At 38.7% G+C, this 14812-nt stretch overlaps 1 protein-coding gene across 1 annotated transcript; it reads right to left on the reverse strand.

Annotated features, from left to right (window-relative positions):
* Window positions 1-6458: 6458 nt before the first annotated feature.
* LOC114137528 (potassium channel subfamily K member 18-like) lies at window positions 6459-13652 on the reverse strand. Its single transcript, XM_028006163.1, has 3 exons — window positions 13384-13652; window positions 13034-13177; window positions 6459-8349 (listed from the first exon to the last, which is right to left on the reverse strand). Exons 1-3 carry the CDS (start codon window positions 13610-13612, stop codon window positions 7538-7540), a joined length of 1185 nt encoding a protein of 394 aa, XP_027861964.1. The 5' UTR covers window positions 13613-13652; the 3' UTR covers window positions 6459-7537.
* Between the last annotated feature and the right edge of the window lie 1160 nt (window positions 13653-14812).

Consider the following 14812-nt stretch of genomic DNA (forward strand, 5'->3'; position numbering starts at 1 on the left):
AATGGCAGAATGACAAATTACTCATAATCTATTACTGTAATATTGATTCTGATTATTATGACCTTTCAGTTTGCTCCTGTTCCTCTATGTGGGCCTCACTTCCTCACTTCCTCACTCCTTCACTTCCTCACTTCCTCACTCCCTCACTCCCTCACTTCCTCACTTCCTCACTCCTTCACTCCCTCACTTCCTCACTTCCTCACTCCTTCACTCCCTCACTTCCTCACTCCCTCACTTCCTCACTTCCTCACTCCCTCAGCGTCCGTCTGCGGCGCGGCGCTCACACGCCTCCAGGGCCGTAAGAAGCTGCTGTTTCTACAGCCATCTTCAGGTCAAATGAGCTGGAATAGCCCCCCCCACCCCCTTTTCCACCCCACAATGAGGAAAAACTAAAAATAATTACATAAACAAATTAGAATTTAAAATTTTAGCTGAAGAAAAGTACACAGATAAGAAAGTCGCTGTAGAATTTACAGTAACTTACTGGCAGGAGCGTTGCTGTGATTTTTACAGTAAAGAAATTACAGTAACTTTACAGAAACCTGACTGTAATTTTTTTTTTTACAGTAGCCTTACTGTAATCCTATTACAGTTTTACTAGAATTTAATTACAGTTTTATTGTAATTTGATTAGTTACTGTAATTTCTTTAAAAGAGCACAGTAATTACAGAACATGGTTACTGTGATTTCATCACATTTATCATAATAAAATTACAGTAGTCCTGTAGTTTAATTACAAAACGTTGTCATTTCACAGTAGCTCATGAAACTGTGTACTTTGCCAGCTTTTAAAAGTTTAAATGTGAACTTGCAACTTCATTTGCCAAACTCTCAAAAAAAGTTTTATTTTTATAATTTAAAAAAATATACATATATAATTTTAAAATAGCTTTATTTGAATGTCAATTTATCAATTTAAATCTGACAAACTGAAGCAAAAACAAAATATAATATTTTGCAACAGCAATATTTGCTTGTTACATGGAAGTCAAAGTATTGCAACCAAAGTGACAAATACTCTGATCTAAAAAAACATAACCGATACATTTACAATCATGGTGATATTACATTGAATACAATGAATTAAATAATCTTTTAATTCACCAAAAGTGCCCAAACGTCAAAGTTTCCTAGTTAACTGCAAGTCAAAGTCATAAAAATAATGTTTACCAGCTTTTCATGTAAAACTTGCAGTCAAAATTCTAAATGTCTGTCGTTTTCTTCCTTTGATGGAAGGAAGGGATCCAGCAATGTTAAATATTGAAGTTACAGATTTTTCAAAACTTTATTGGAACCCCAACAGAACATCTTAAACATTTGGCCAAGTCTAAGACTTAGTGAACAGTCAAACAAAGTCATTGTTGGCCTCTTGCCTTCCAGCCGGTAAAAATCCCACAATGCAACTGTACATTACAAATTTACAAATTTGCAATCCGGTGATTGGATCCCGTGGTCCAGTCACGACCCATAAACTTTCCATACGCATTTCAGATCACAATAAAGAGCTGCGTTTTCAAAACCCAGCCACCCTGCTGTATTTTCATGCTGTAGTTTTTACAGGGTTACAGTGTACACCAGAATGCAGCTGCTTCTTGGAGAATTCTCCCATTTAACGTCTTAGATCTCAAATCTTAAACATTGTTGCAACACAAACATTTTCTGGACACAGAAGTAGCAGAGATGCTAAATGAGAAGTTATTTTTTTTCTTTCTTTTTTTTTTAAACATGGTTTACACTAAAAGTAGATGTGACGTAGCAGACAGTGGTGTGTGTGTGATACCAAACCAACAAACCAATTCTGATTACTATGTGTTTATATATTTTTTCTACTACTGTCATTATCATTGAATATTTTGGTGGTTTGCGTCCAGTCAGATCATAATTTTGATCAAATACAGGACAATTAGGGCTAAGGAAAGTTCTTTTTATTAACTGACTACAATATAACACAACATAGAAAAAAAATAGAATAATTAAGGTTTAGTAATTTGCTGGACTTATGGAAGAGAGACTGGAAGCTTCGATCAGTTGGTATTGATAGTATTGATATTTAGATTAAAGTGCCCAGACCTGTTGTGACGACACAACATTTTGTTGAGGAAATTGTTGTTTTTTTTTAAGACAGAAGATCACCATATAATCTGTTAGTAGTATGACGACTACTATGACTTTTATGAACAAATGAACTTTATGACCATGATAAAAAAAAAAGGTATTTTGGCACAGCGGTTTGCGTTGCTCCTGACGAAGGCCTTCTGCTTCTGGTCGACTGGTGTCAGGATTGGAGTTTTCTGTCCCTCCTAGCCTCGCAATGATTAGTGCATTTGGGTGCATTTGTTTGCTATGTTGCAGCTTTTACATCAACCAGACGGAAAAGGTCGACCTGGCTCCAATCAGGTTAACGACCCCCTGATTCACATACAAACATTTGTTACCCCCTCAGTTGCATCTTAAAGAGAGGATGAAATTCATTCACAAACTGGTGCAACCTTCCAATAATCCCTGAAATATTGGACACAAAAAAAAAAAGCATCAGCAATTATCTGCAAGCTGGAGATATTTACATCCTAAGACATCCGCTGCTTTTGTTAAAAAAAAAAAAAAGGAAAAAAGAAAAGAAAAAAAAAATTTCTTTCTTGTGATTATAATGCTGATATAGAAACTAATAGTCATATCTAATAAATTATGCAAAAGTACCTTTTGCAAATCATAACCTTTAAGCATGTATTAAACTTTCTATTGAGCCTAGATTTGTGTTTATTTATTTTAATGGGTCCATTGCAATAATCTAATCTTAAATACTGTGTTGTAATTACTAAAATAAAAAAAATAAAACTTTTCAATAACATTCTATAAGACGCACCTGTAAATAAATAAATAAATAAATAAATAAAGATGTTGATGTCAGGTTTGGCTGAGACATTTTTTGATTTTATTTTTTTTGCGGAAAACAGAACAAAACGCTCCCGGCAACGGACGGGGTGACCTGTCCAGGGCGTCCCCCGCCTGTCGCCCAATGGCTGCTGGAGACAGACACCACTGCCCTCGCCACCCTGCAAGGATGAGCTTGCTAGATAGTGAATGGGCAGATGGAAGAAACGCTGACTAATAGCACATCTTTCACTGTTTTCTTTGGCATTCACATATTTTAATTCAAACTGGCAGTAAAAAATGTTCTATCAGAGTTTATGTAATAGATATCTTTAGAAAATAAACCCAATCCTACTAGAGTAAAAGTTGGCTTTGTGCACTTCTCTTTACTACTCTATACTCTTTACTATTGCTTGACAACAGCACCATCTGGTGCTGCTGCTGTAAACACAACACACTTGCATGTGGCGTTCAAAGTCAGTCCTCGCGGGCTGTTATCCTGTGTGTTGTAGTTCTTTCTCTAGTTCAACACACCTGGATGAAATTATGGTTCACTCGCAGTACATCTACAGAGTTTTGGACATGCGGATGACGCAGTTGGATTATCTGAACCAACTGCAGAGATGCATCTGAAACTGGCAGGACACCCACCGATCCTTGAGGCCTGGAGCTGGACACTCATGCTTTACAGTCAGCGTATTGGACGGAACGTCATTCATAGGAAGTTCAGTACAATATATCTAATATTTTAATTTCAGGGGATAAAGGGCATAAAGGGCATAAAGGGCAGCAAAGTACCTGCTTAGCACTGCTAACTCACAGCAGGACAGTCCAAGCAACCTGAGGAACCTTGTTGTGTGAGCTTCACATGTTCCCGTTTTGCGTGGTTTCATCATGTTAAAAAGAAGCACAGTGGTTACTGTCTGACCTTTAATCCAACCAAACTGTCCCTGTGTTACACCGCGATGACCAAAATGATGAAATTTGCTAAAAAGTCAAAAATTATGTCAGATATTTTTAGGGATTTTTCAACTTTTCTCAAATTTCCTGAGTATCTGGGTGAATTACGTTAGAAACCCCATGACTTCTCAGAATAGGGGTCAGGCCCCATTCCTCCTAATCCCATCAGGATTTTAGGGCCAGTTTGCTCACATTCAAATGTTCAGCCTTGCCCTCAGATTTTACTCTGGGACCCATAGGTGAGGGAGTTGCAGTTGGCACTTCAAAACATTGCCTTGGTTGTTCTTTAGGTCATTGTGGATTTTAAAAGCCCATTTATGCCAATAGTTTCATGTCTGGAGCTCTTGTTCCAATAACTCCACATAATAATTGTTCAATGTGATATAATCAATTATGTGATGGCACCACCCCCTGACCTCTGACCCCAACAATTCACAGTTGTGAGGTAGTGGCCACAGACCTGCAAGCCAAGCTCTCCGTTTTTTCCCTCTGAACTGCCAAACACATCAATTTCAGCTTGATTAGATCAGATAAATCCAAGTCTTTGCCCCTGAGTGTGTTTTCAAAGTTGGGCATTTTAAGTTTCTTTTGGACTGCTGGCTTTTTTCTCTCTGTCCCGTTTTAACCAGAATCCTCAGGGTCTTTTTGCATGTATGATTTGTGGAGGTCAACACTCCTCTTTTGATGTGACACAAGGGGGCATATACAGTTTTAATAAAATAGTATAAAGCACACTGCAAAAAAAAGAAGAAGTCTACAATAAAAACAAAACCTTCCCATTGTTTTGGCATTGTAAAAAGAAATAAAGTTGATCCAATCTTGCATTGGTTAAGACTTCAGTGAGAGTGTATGTAAATATACTGCTCAAAAAAGGCAGGGAAGTCAGCAAGCTGTTGAAATGATTAAATTAAAAACCAGCAATCAGGCCCGAAACCTGGGAGTAGTGATGGACTCTGACCTGAACCTCCAGAGCCACATAAAGACAGTTACAAAGTCGGCCTTCTCTCACCTGAAGAACATTTCCAGGATAAAAGGACTAATGTCTCAGCCAGATCTAGAGAAACTCATCCATGCGTTCATCTTCAGTCGTATTGATTATTGCAACAGCGTCTTCACAGATCTGTCCAACAAATCAATCAAACAGCTGCAGCTGATCCAGAATGCTGCTGCTCGCGTTCTCACTAAAACCAGGAAGATAGAGCACATAACACCAGTTTTAAAGTCCCTCCACTGGCTCCCTGTAGCTCAAAGAATAGACTTTAAAATACTGTAGTTTATAGTTAGTTTGTAGTTAATAGTTTATAAATCACTGAACGGCTTAGCACCACAATACATCAAAGAGCTGCTGTTGTTGTATCAACCTTCCAGACCTCTCAGGTCTTCCAGTTCTGGTTCTGCTCTGCATCCCCAGAACCAGAACCAAACGAGGAGAAGCAGCATTCAGCATCTATGCACCACAAATTTGGAACAAACTTCCAGAAAACTGTAAAACAGCTGAAACACTGACTTCTTTTAAATCTCGACTAAAAACCCACCTGTTTAGGATTGTATTTGAAATGTAATCAATTACAAATTTATTGATGGAACTTGACTTAATGTCGTGTTTTGATTATTGATTCTATGTTGCATTGTGCTTCTGTGTTTGATATGATGTAAAGCACTTTGAAATGCCTTGCTGCTGAAATGTGATAAACAAATAAAATTTGATTGATTGATTAAATTGAATAAACTAATTAAAAAAAAATGTGAAGGAACTTTAGGGTTTAATTCACCTAGTGCTTTACCTGTTCTGCCACAGGACTCACCTCATATCTGGGAACATCTTCCACATAACAGCCTGAAGATCCAAAGGCTCGTTTTACAGATCGCTCTCCATCTGTGTCACCTGGCCTGTATGATACCAGTCTTTACCCCGTTGAAGTTTCCCATCCACTTTTCAAGATCCTTTACATTTATTCAGTAAACAAAATGTAAAATTTCTTTGTTTCTTTTTAATGTTAAATTCAAAGAACACATGATGGTGGTTAATAAACAAAATGTAACCTCTGTTCCAGTCAAACAGTACATGCCCGGTTCCCCTATGGACCGTCTGAATGAAGTCTTTTTTTAACCATCATTCTGACTATCTTACTGCAGTCTGCATGTGATATTTGGACAGTTTCACATATTTATCCACACCCCCTGCTTCTCATCTTCAAATAATTGGCTGTGCACTAAAATTACCATCCCAAATGAGACTTTGCCTTAATACAGCAGAATCTCCCACGTCCAAGAAACACAACACAGAACCTGAGAGGGTTCATCTGTCTGCCAAGTTTTTAAGCTGTTGGTAATAATGTTAGTGTGACAGATAGATAATTAAGAATTTAACTGTGTTATTCTTGATGTTTCTCATGACTTCTTTTAGTTATACTCCTACAAAATGCGACTGCTGCTGGACATCCTGGTTAATTTACCTCACGGTACATCAGTTGTTCTACTGTTCCTCTATGTGGGCCTGTTTTACTTCTATGTGTTTCATGTGTGGCTGTCTGCTACACGTTTAAAAATGTAAACTTAAATAATAATCTATGCACAGCTGACCTCTGGCAGGAGGAGAAGTCAGTTGCAGATTCAAGTTTTCAAGTTGAGGGTAGTAAGTCTTTAATTACAAAGAACAAATACAACAATCAAAATGCAAATAATTTGCAATCAATTCCATGTAGAGAAAACATATGGACATTTTTTTTGTGCATATTCTGCAGCAAATCCTTTTGGATAAAAAATATCTCATGCAATACTCAAAAATAAAACTGTCAAATCACTTTCCTGCAGGATAATCCTGATGAGCAGTATTTATAGGGGCAGTATTATGTAAAAAAATGTCTACTTTTAGTTTTACATCATGTTATTCCCTCATCAAAAACATACCTGGGAGTATCAACGTGATTCTCTCGTGCATGTATGAGAGATCCTTTGAAACGCTCAGGAGGAGGACGGCAAATATCACGGTCGGACAGAGGGAAGTGAGGGGGTTGTTCCATCAGAAACCACGACAAAAACTTGTAAAAGCGCAAATGACCCCATCTCTTAAGACCGCAGGAGGGTTCATCTCCTTCTCCTGCCTTCTACGACGAAGGCAGGCGAGCTGTGAGCTTGGAACTTCACGGCTGCAGTTCCAAGCTTCTGCCTCATTGAGCACCCCTCTCACGCGACTCAGCTCCTTCAGACTAGCCTGCAGCAATTGGCAAATACCAGGAGGAACTGTGCATCTGCTGAGCTCATTATAGGAGCTACACCTCAGTGAAATGCTGGTTGTTGAAGGGCTAATAGAGAAGCGATGTTGTGGTGACTCCCTGAATGCGGAGTTTCAGAAAGAGCAGGGTGTTTTAAAGAGACAGATGCCTTCTTAGCTTCAAGGCATTAAACTAAGATATCAATTTCTTTTTTGTCATATTTGATATATACAGCATTATTGTAACAAATGAAGGTAGCAGTTACTTGATCGTGTGGAAAACTAAGTGACTGGAAAACATAATACTACCCCTTTAAATGTTTGAAAACAAATCTTTTTAATCATGACAGCCATTCACTGGATAAAGTGTTTGCCACATGCATGACTTCATAATTACCCATGCTTATGAAAAACAGATACAATAAATAATTGATTAAATCCAGGAAATAATAAATTCCACAATCCCAAAACTTGATTCAGAAGATCTCGACTTACTTCTTTTCCACATTTTCTGTAGTTTCAGCATTTGCCCTGCCAATGAACCGGATGCAGTTACGATAAAAAGAAACGATTCTATTTTGGCTTAGCTTGAAAGCCATGGACATAATGCTCATGCCAACCACAAAAAAAAGGGAGGTTATCCAGAAACACTTGGAGTCTTTAGGTATGATGTCACCAAATCCGATTGTAGTGAGTGTGATGAAGCAAAAGTAGAAAGAGTCAAATCCTTCTATTTGAGGTTCCCACAGTGGGAGGATTATACCTCCGAAGCAAATATATGCAAATACAATGAAAAGGATGAGTATAAATGGAACGTCAAAGTCTTCCATTACATTCCCTAACCCCGAGAAATCCCATATGGCAAATTCACTAGGTGGTTGTGGCATCTGTTCGAGTTCAGGGCAGGAGAGGGACCTGAGTAGTGGATCCTTTCTCATTAAATTATCTCTGGCCAGCAGCTTTTCAAAGATTTCTTTGTTGTTTTGGAGATGAATGGACTTGTGTCGAACATCTGCTTGAGTGTTCAGCACCTGCCGGATGTCTAGAGGTTGACGAAGCAAGGTGCCATCGTCCAGAGTCCGCTGGTTTGACCAGGGTCTTCTCCTGCGAGTTCTCCACCGTGACCACGTCTTGAAGAGGGCGCGGGCGCGGGCGCGGGTGCGGTTGTAGGCTTTGGACATCACCAGAGCGAGAAAGTCTCCCACGTCAAGAATGACCAGGAGCATGAGAGGAATGCCCACCATCGCATAAATGATGCACAGCGCTTTACCGAGCAAGGTGACTGGATAGATTTCCCCATATCCTACAGTCACAGTGGAGCAATTGACTCATTATCAACATGGTGGACAAAGCCTGCTTAAATTTCTGCATGGTGTCTTGTTTCTTGTAAGAAATGGTCAAATGTAGTCAAATTAATGAGACTCCTTAGATTAATATGATGATTAACATTCATTTAATGTCATCCAGATCAAATGACTGAGCAGTTTGTGTTTCAGAAGTTCTGGTCTTTGTCTTTGGACCAGAACCAAAAATGTTCTGCTTCCAATTTTTGTCAGAAATTGGAAGCAAAAATTATTTTCACTCTTTCAGTTAAAATGGTTGCTTTGCTAAGTCACTTAAAACTGATCAAGTCAAAGTCCATAGAGAAGAGAGTATAGTGATAGTGAATAACATTTGTATTTTGTAGGTACTTGCTTGAGCAGTGGATCCTACTGACTAAAAGTCATTTGTTTTTTTCGGTTAATAATATACAGTATACTGAATATATATATATATATATATATAAATCAATAAACTAAGAAGAGGAGATGATGGCTCTAATGCAAGTTTGATGGTTAATCGTCTGTGACTATGTCAGACTGTCTCTCAGTATCTTTGTAACAGAAAGCAACTCCATGCTGTGTGTAAAGTAACTATGTATTTTCGTACATACAGCACACAGATTGAGATTAAATTTGGAATAAGTATTTGCTGACGACTGATACGATTCTGAGGATGGTATGCCAGCTGATGAAACATGTTTACGAAAACCCAGTCAGTGACTACAGAGGTCCGTCATCCTAAGAAAACATGTGATGTGATATTGAAAAGGAAGCGCTTCCTCTTAAACTTTCAGAATTAGTCTGTGTCTTTAGCTGGACTGCAACAACAGCACAAGAAAGAAAAAAAAAGAAAGACAAACTGAACTTGAAGCCAGAAGTTTACATACACCAGTGGTGCCCAAAGTCGGTCCTCGAGGGCCGGCATCCTGCATGTTTCAGTTCTCTCCCTGGTTTAATGCACCTGGATCCAATGATGGCTCGTTAGTAGGCCTAAGAAGAACACTGACATGCTGAAAAGGTTGTTGGTACTACCAGGGAGAGAACTAAAACGTGCAGGATGCTGGCCCTCGAGGACCAACTCTGGGCACCCCTGACCGTATAAAAAGACTACATGCATTTTTTTGACACTATAAGTTTTTTGATCCATCATAACGCTCAGGAAGGAGACCAGGTTCTGTGTCTCAGAAATTAATGTGCTTTGGTCCAAAAGCGTGTAGATTGACTCCAGAACAAAAAGCCTTGTGGAGATGCTGGCTGAACCTGGTAACAGTTTGTCATTATTATCCATATAAAACAACGGCATGGGCTGATACAGTACTTATCAGTACCATATTGAATTAATAGCAGAAATGCCATTACTTCTTTATTTTACTTTTGTCATAAGAAACTTTTAAAAAAGCCAGATTAATGTTTGCAAATGCACACAGGGACAAAGACCTTCATTTTAAGAGACATGTCCTATGGTCTGACAAAACTAAAGCTGAACTGTTCGGCCATAATGGCCACTGTTACATTTGGAGAAAAAAAAAAGGGGGGAAAGCTTGCAAGCCTGAGAAAACCATCCCAACTGTGAAACTCAGGGCAGGGAGCAGTATGTTGTGGGATTGTTTTGGTGAAGGAGGGACTGGTGGACTTCACAAAATAGACGGTGTCTTGAGGAAAGAACATTATATGGAAACACTGATGCAATATCAGCCATTAAGTGAAAGCTTGCACACAAATGGGTCTTCCAAATGGACTATAACCCAAAGCTGGTTACAAAGAAGCTTAAGGAAAACAAAGTCAGTGTTTTGGAGTGGTCATCACAAAATGCTGATCTAAATCCTATTGAAAATTTAGGGGCAGCTACCAACTATTAAATAAAAAACAATGCCTGTAAAAATTCCTTCTCATTATTGTGGCATTTAGCAAATAGGAAACATTCTGGTAATCTGAACTGACCTAAAAATGGGAAATGTTTATTCTGATTTCACGTCAGTGTGCAAAAAAAAAAAAAATAATAAAAAAAAAATGCATACATGTTTTTTTTCTATAGTGTATGTAAACTTCTGGTTTCAACTAAACTAAACACATAAGATTTAAGCCAGGAATACTTTCTCCAGACAAGAAAAAGATTAGTTACAATAAACAAAGTTAAAAACAGAAATAATAAAGTTATAGCCCATGACTGAAACCAGCTCAGCACACAGACACTGAGCCAGGCGTACCTTCTGTGGAAAGAAAAACAGAATCACAAAGTGAAGTTGATAAATGTAAATGACACACGAGTGATTAGAAGACAAAACAACAGTGAGAACAAGTGGCCAATAAGTTTTCCAGTAACAATACTTTATAGTAAAATATCAGGTTGTGAGGCAGCAGACCAGGGGTGGGCAATCCTGGTCCTCGAGGGCCAGTGTCCTGCAACTCTTAGATGTCTCCCTGGTCCAACACACTTGAATCCAATATCTGAATCACCTCCTAAGTGAGGTCAAGTTCTCCAGAGTCCTGCTAATGACCTCATTATTTTAGTCAGGTGTGTTGAAGTAAAGGTACATCTAAAAGTTGCAGGAGACCGAACCCTCGAGGCCTGGAGTTGCCCACCCCTGTAGTAGACGGATCACAAATAGATGTCCATCCAGAACCTTTCCGAGCGACTTCCTTCCTACGTTTCTTCTGAAATATTTAGACCTGCTTCGTCTTCCCATTACTGAGATCTGAATGTTCCTCAAGAACCATCACAAAACGCCCTGCTGGGTGCGACTTCCATTAAACAAAGTGACGCTTCAATTACAGAGACTTCCAAAACACGCTTTAGTCACATCAAGCCTCATCTTAAAAGGAACCAAAAAATGTCATTTAAAAAAAAAAAAGCCTATTTTGTGCCAGTCCAACAAATAACTTAAACTTGAAAACAATCTAAAACCTGCGTGATAATAATGTTGGTCCTGATCCTCCTTTAGTCTCTCACTACTGATAAGTGGCTCACTGTATTAAATCTCTTCTGATTTTATGTTCTCCAGAAACAAGTTGCTAGTTTAAATTGAAACACATTGATTTCTGTGACCCACATTAAACCAGAAGACAAATAGCGAGAGCTGATCTTTTTTAAAATCATGCAGCGTAACGTTTAACGTTTTGAAGGCGTGGCGCTGACTAGCTCTGTCGTATTTGGCTTTTCAGACGATTGTACCGACAGCAGTGAGAACTTTGCTTTCCTTCTGAGTGCATGATGGATTTTGATTATACAAAGACAAAAAAATGTAATCTCCAACTAGGCCTCTACATCTTTAACAAGCTCTTTGTGGCGACGTGAAAGGCATTCTCAATCTAAAGTGGCTTGTCTTCTGAGTAATTTGGACTTCCTGTTGCTGCTGAGCCATTAGCCATTAGTTGATAGCCTTTTAGTACTTAGTCCAGCAACTGAGAAGAAGACATCAGTGATATCGTCACTTGTTTCTTCTATGTCAAGTCATGGGAGGAGAAGTAGGTCTTAGAAAAGAAAATGTGTTTGTTAAGTTTAAATTAGCGAACTTTCATCACAAACATTAGGAACGCTGGAGAGACGACATAATCCCCTGAGGTTTTGGATTGTGTGAGAAGCTGAAGTCCTGGTAGTTTTGCTTTAAGTGTTTTAGTTTTGCTTATAGTAGCTAATCAACAATTAGCAGAGTGGAGCGACGCTCTGCTCCTCGGAGAGAGATGGACATTTATTAATCAATATGTATGGCAAGAAGACAATATATAAGCAAAAAAATAGACCATGGGAAGCAAATTTATGTCACAATCCAGATATCTTACAGATATTCATAAAATAAATGTATATTTGTGGTGGGTCTCCTCAAAGATGACCTTCATCTTTCTTTTGGTTCCCGAATTCATCTGCACAGATACTAATAACTGGAAGAATACTGTGCGTTAGACCACACCCTGCATCAAATCTTTCCGTCTAACATCTTTGAGGCATTATGGGTGTATTCTGAACAGTCGTGTTCATAAAACTGTCCACACAATCTCAGTGAAGTTTGGTTGAAGAGCCACATTAACTAGAAATGACAGTTTTCATTTAACATGAGAAAGTATTTAACAAATTCTTAATGTAGCATCTGCATATCTTTTCTGTTGTGATCTTAAGTAGATTAACCTTCGACTGCATGTCATCCACTTTGGCTGAAGCTCAGAGAGCAATAATTTGTTTATTCACGATGCATGCACATTCTGACCTCCAGACACTGCTGGAAATAATAATAAAACTTAAATGGATAAAGTGCCGGGACTGCGACAACAGACTACCTTCGGTATAAATACCATTTGAGGAGTTAAGCCTGAAATATTTCTGAATTTTTGAAACATATGGTGCATTAGATGGAGAAAAGTGCATTCTGTTTTTTTCCCCTTCTGTCCATCCATGCATCCAAAATGCATCCTGCTGAAGAGACAGATGCGCAAATGAACCTGTTTCACTGAACATAATGTGCACATAAATAATCAGATGAACCACGTCGGTCTGAGAACTTTGCCAATATCTTTTGAGATCACTTTGGTTGCCAACACCACGGCAACGCCCAGAGGCTTAACACATCTGCTGTGTGAGAGTTTGGAAGACATCACTTCAGAAACCTGGGGAAAGAGTCATCAAATCCATCCCCTGTCCACACGGAACCACACATACTAACACCAACTTACCAACAGTTGAAAAAATAGAGCAGCAGAAGAAGACGGAACCAAACAAATTCCATCTGCTGGGGCTCTGGAACCATATGGACTTGAAATCCTGCATTTTTACCACAACTTTGCTAACCGTTTGGTTGAGCGTGCAGGATTTGTTATCTGAAACCAAGAGGAGAACGCTTAGAGGACATCAAAACCACAAAGTGAACTGTTTCCACAAAACAGGTTAATGGAATAACTTTACTAAGAACAACTCTTGAGTACCCAGATCCAATTTCCAAACATTATCACTACGATAAACAGAAAAATCTATTTTATTCATAGGCTCCAGTAGATAGTAAAAGCTGCAATGCGCTCAGACTTACTGGTGTCGTTCTGGACCATCTTGACGATGCTCGACAGAAAGTTGCGGTATTCCTGCTCGGTGCTGGATTTCCTTCCCCCCTCGACCTGCATGAAGACCAGCGCGCCCAGCATCGTGTAAGCCACTAAGGCGCAGCACAGCGTCAGGTGAGGAAAGAGCCTCCAGAAGCGCGCGCGGCATCTCGCGGGCCACGTCTCGTGGAGCACAGCTGTTTGTCCCGACACGGTCATCCTCCCGTCTGTCTGTCTCCCCGGCAGCGTTCAGCAGGTGTCTCTGCTTCTTCTTCATGAGGTTTTTTTTTTCTTTCTTCCCCCCCCCCACTGGCTGTTGGCAAAAGTATGGCGTGCATTGCCGCCACCTACTGGTGTGAATGTGAATATCGTATGAATATCGGCAATCATATTTTGTTAATCAACATTGTTTCCTTAAACGTTTCCCGGGTTTGGATGTGGAGAGTGGCGCTTTTAATTCTAACATAAATAAATAAATAAAATAATAATAATAATAATAAAAATCTAATAAAATAAAATAAAATAAATAAATAAAAACCAAAAAAAAGTTAGCATATTTTGGGCATCGTTTGACTTTGAAAGATTCGGTTCCAATAAATATCACACATATATTTGAATAGGACTGTTTTAAATCTTCTTTTCACAGGAACAGAATGAAGAGATTCATTATTTGAAGAGCTGACGAAAGCGCAGGTACACCAGGAGTCTCCTCTTGCTAAGTGTTTGCAGGATCACGTAAGTCGTTCAGTATTTTTGCCAACTTTTGATCACGTCAATTGGATAAATATTTCCTGATTTCAAAACTTTGCACTGCAGAAAAAAAAGTTTGCATAATGGATTGGGGGTTTGATGAGGTTTTGTGTGGTCTGGGGGTGCACAGGAAATTTTCATATAAACCAAAAGGGGGCGCAGTAAAGAAAAAATAATAGGGAACCACTGTTCTAAATATGTATATATATATATATATATATATTATTTTGACCACAGCATTTTCATGCATATTTTAGGTTTAAAATGTGTGTTTATGAAAACAAATGTGCAATTGTAACCACAAGAAGGAATTATGGTCAAACTGTAAAGAGCTCCAATATAAATTTACTCCTATGTGGTTCAATTAACATGATTTTAGATGGATTATCTTTCAGTTTTCAGCTAAGCTATTTGGAAATGATCTGACTGGTGTTAGAGTGTAGCTGAATTACAAAGACAAGCTATGAGATAAATCAAGATCTTTTCGTAAAAATACAGGAAATTCTGATCACAGGAAGGAAAATACACACAAATACAGGATGATTTAATATTTCTGCGTTGTAAAATGTCCAGGTACGAGACATCGAGTGAGATCCCGCAAAACATAGAGAGTTTACATCATTTCTATAGACAACATGAACTGATACGTTTAAAAGCATAACTGGGCCT

The sequence above is a fragment of the Xiphophorus couchianus genome, chromosome 22 (genome assembly GCF_001444195.1).
Source record: "Xiphophorus couchianus chromosome 22, X_couchianus-1.0, whole genome shotgun sequence".
Taxonomy (NCBI): domain Eukaryota; kingdom Metazoa; phylum Chordata; class Actinopteri; order Cyprinodontiformes; family Poeciliidae; genus Xiphophorus; species Xiphophorus couchianus.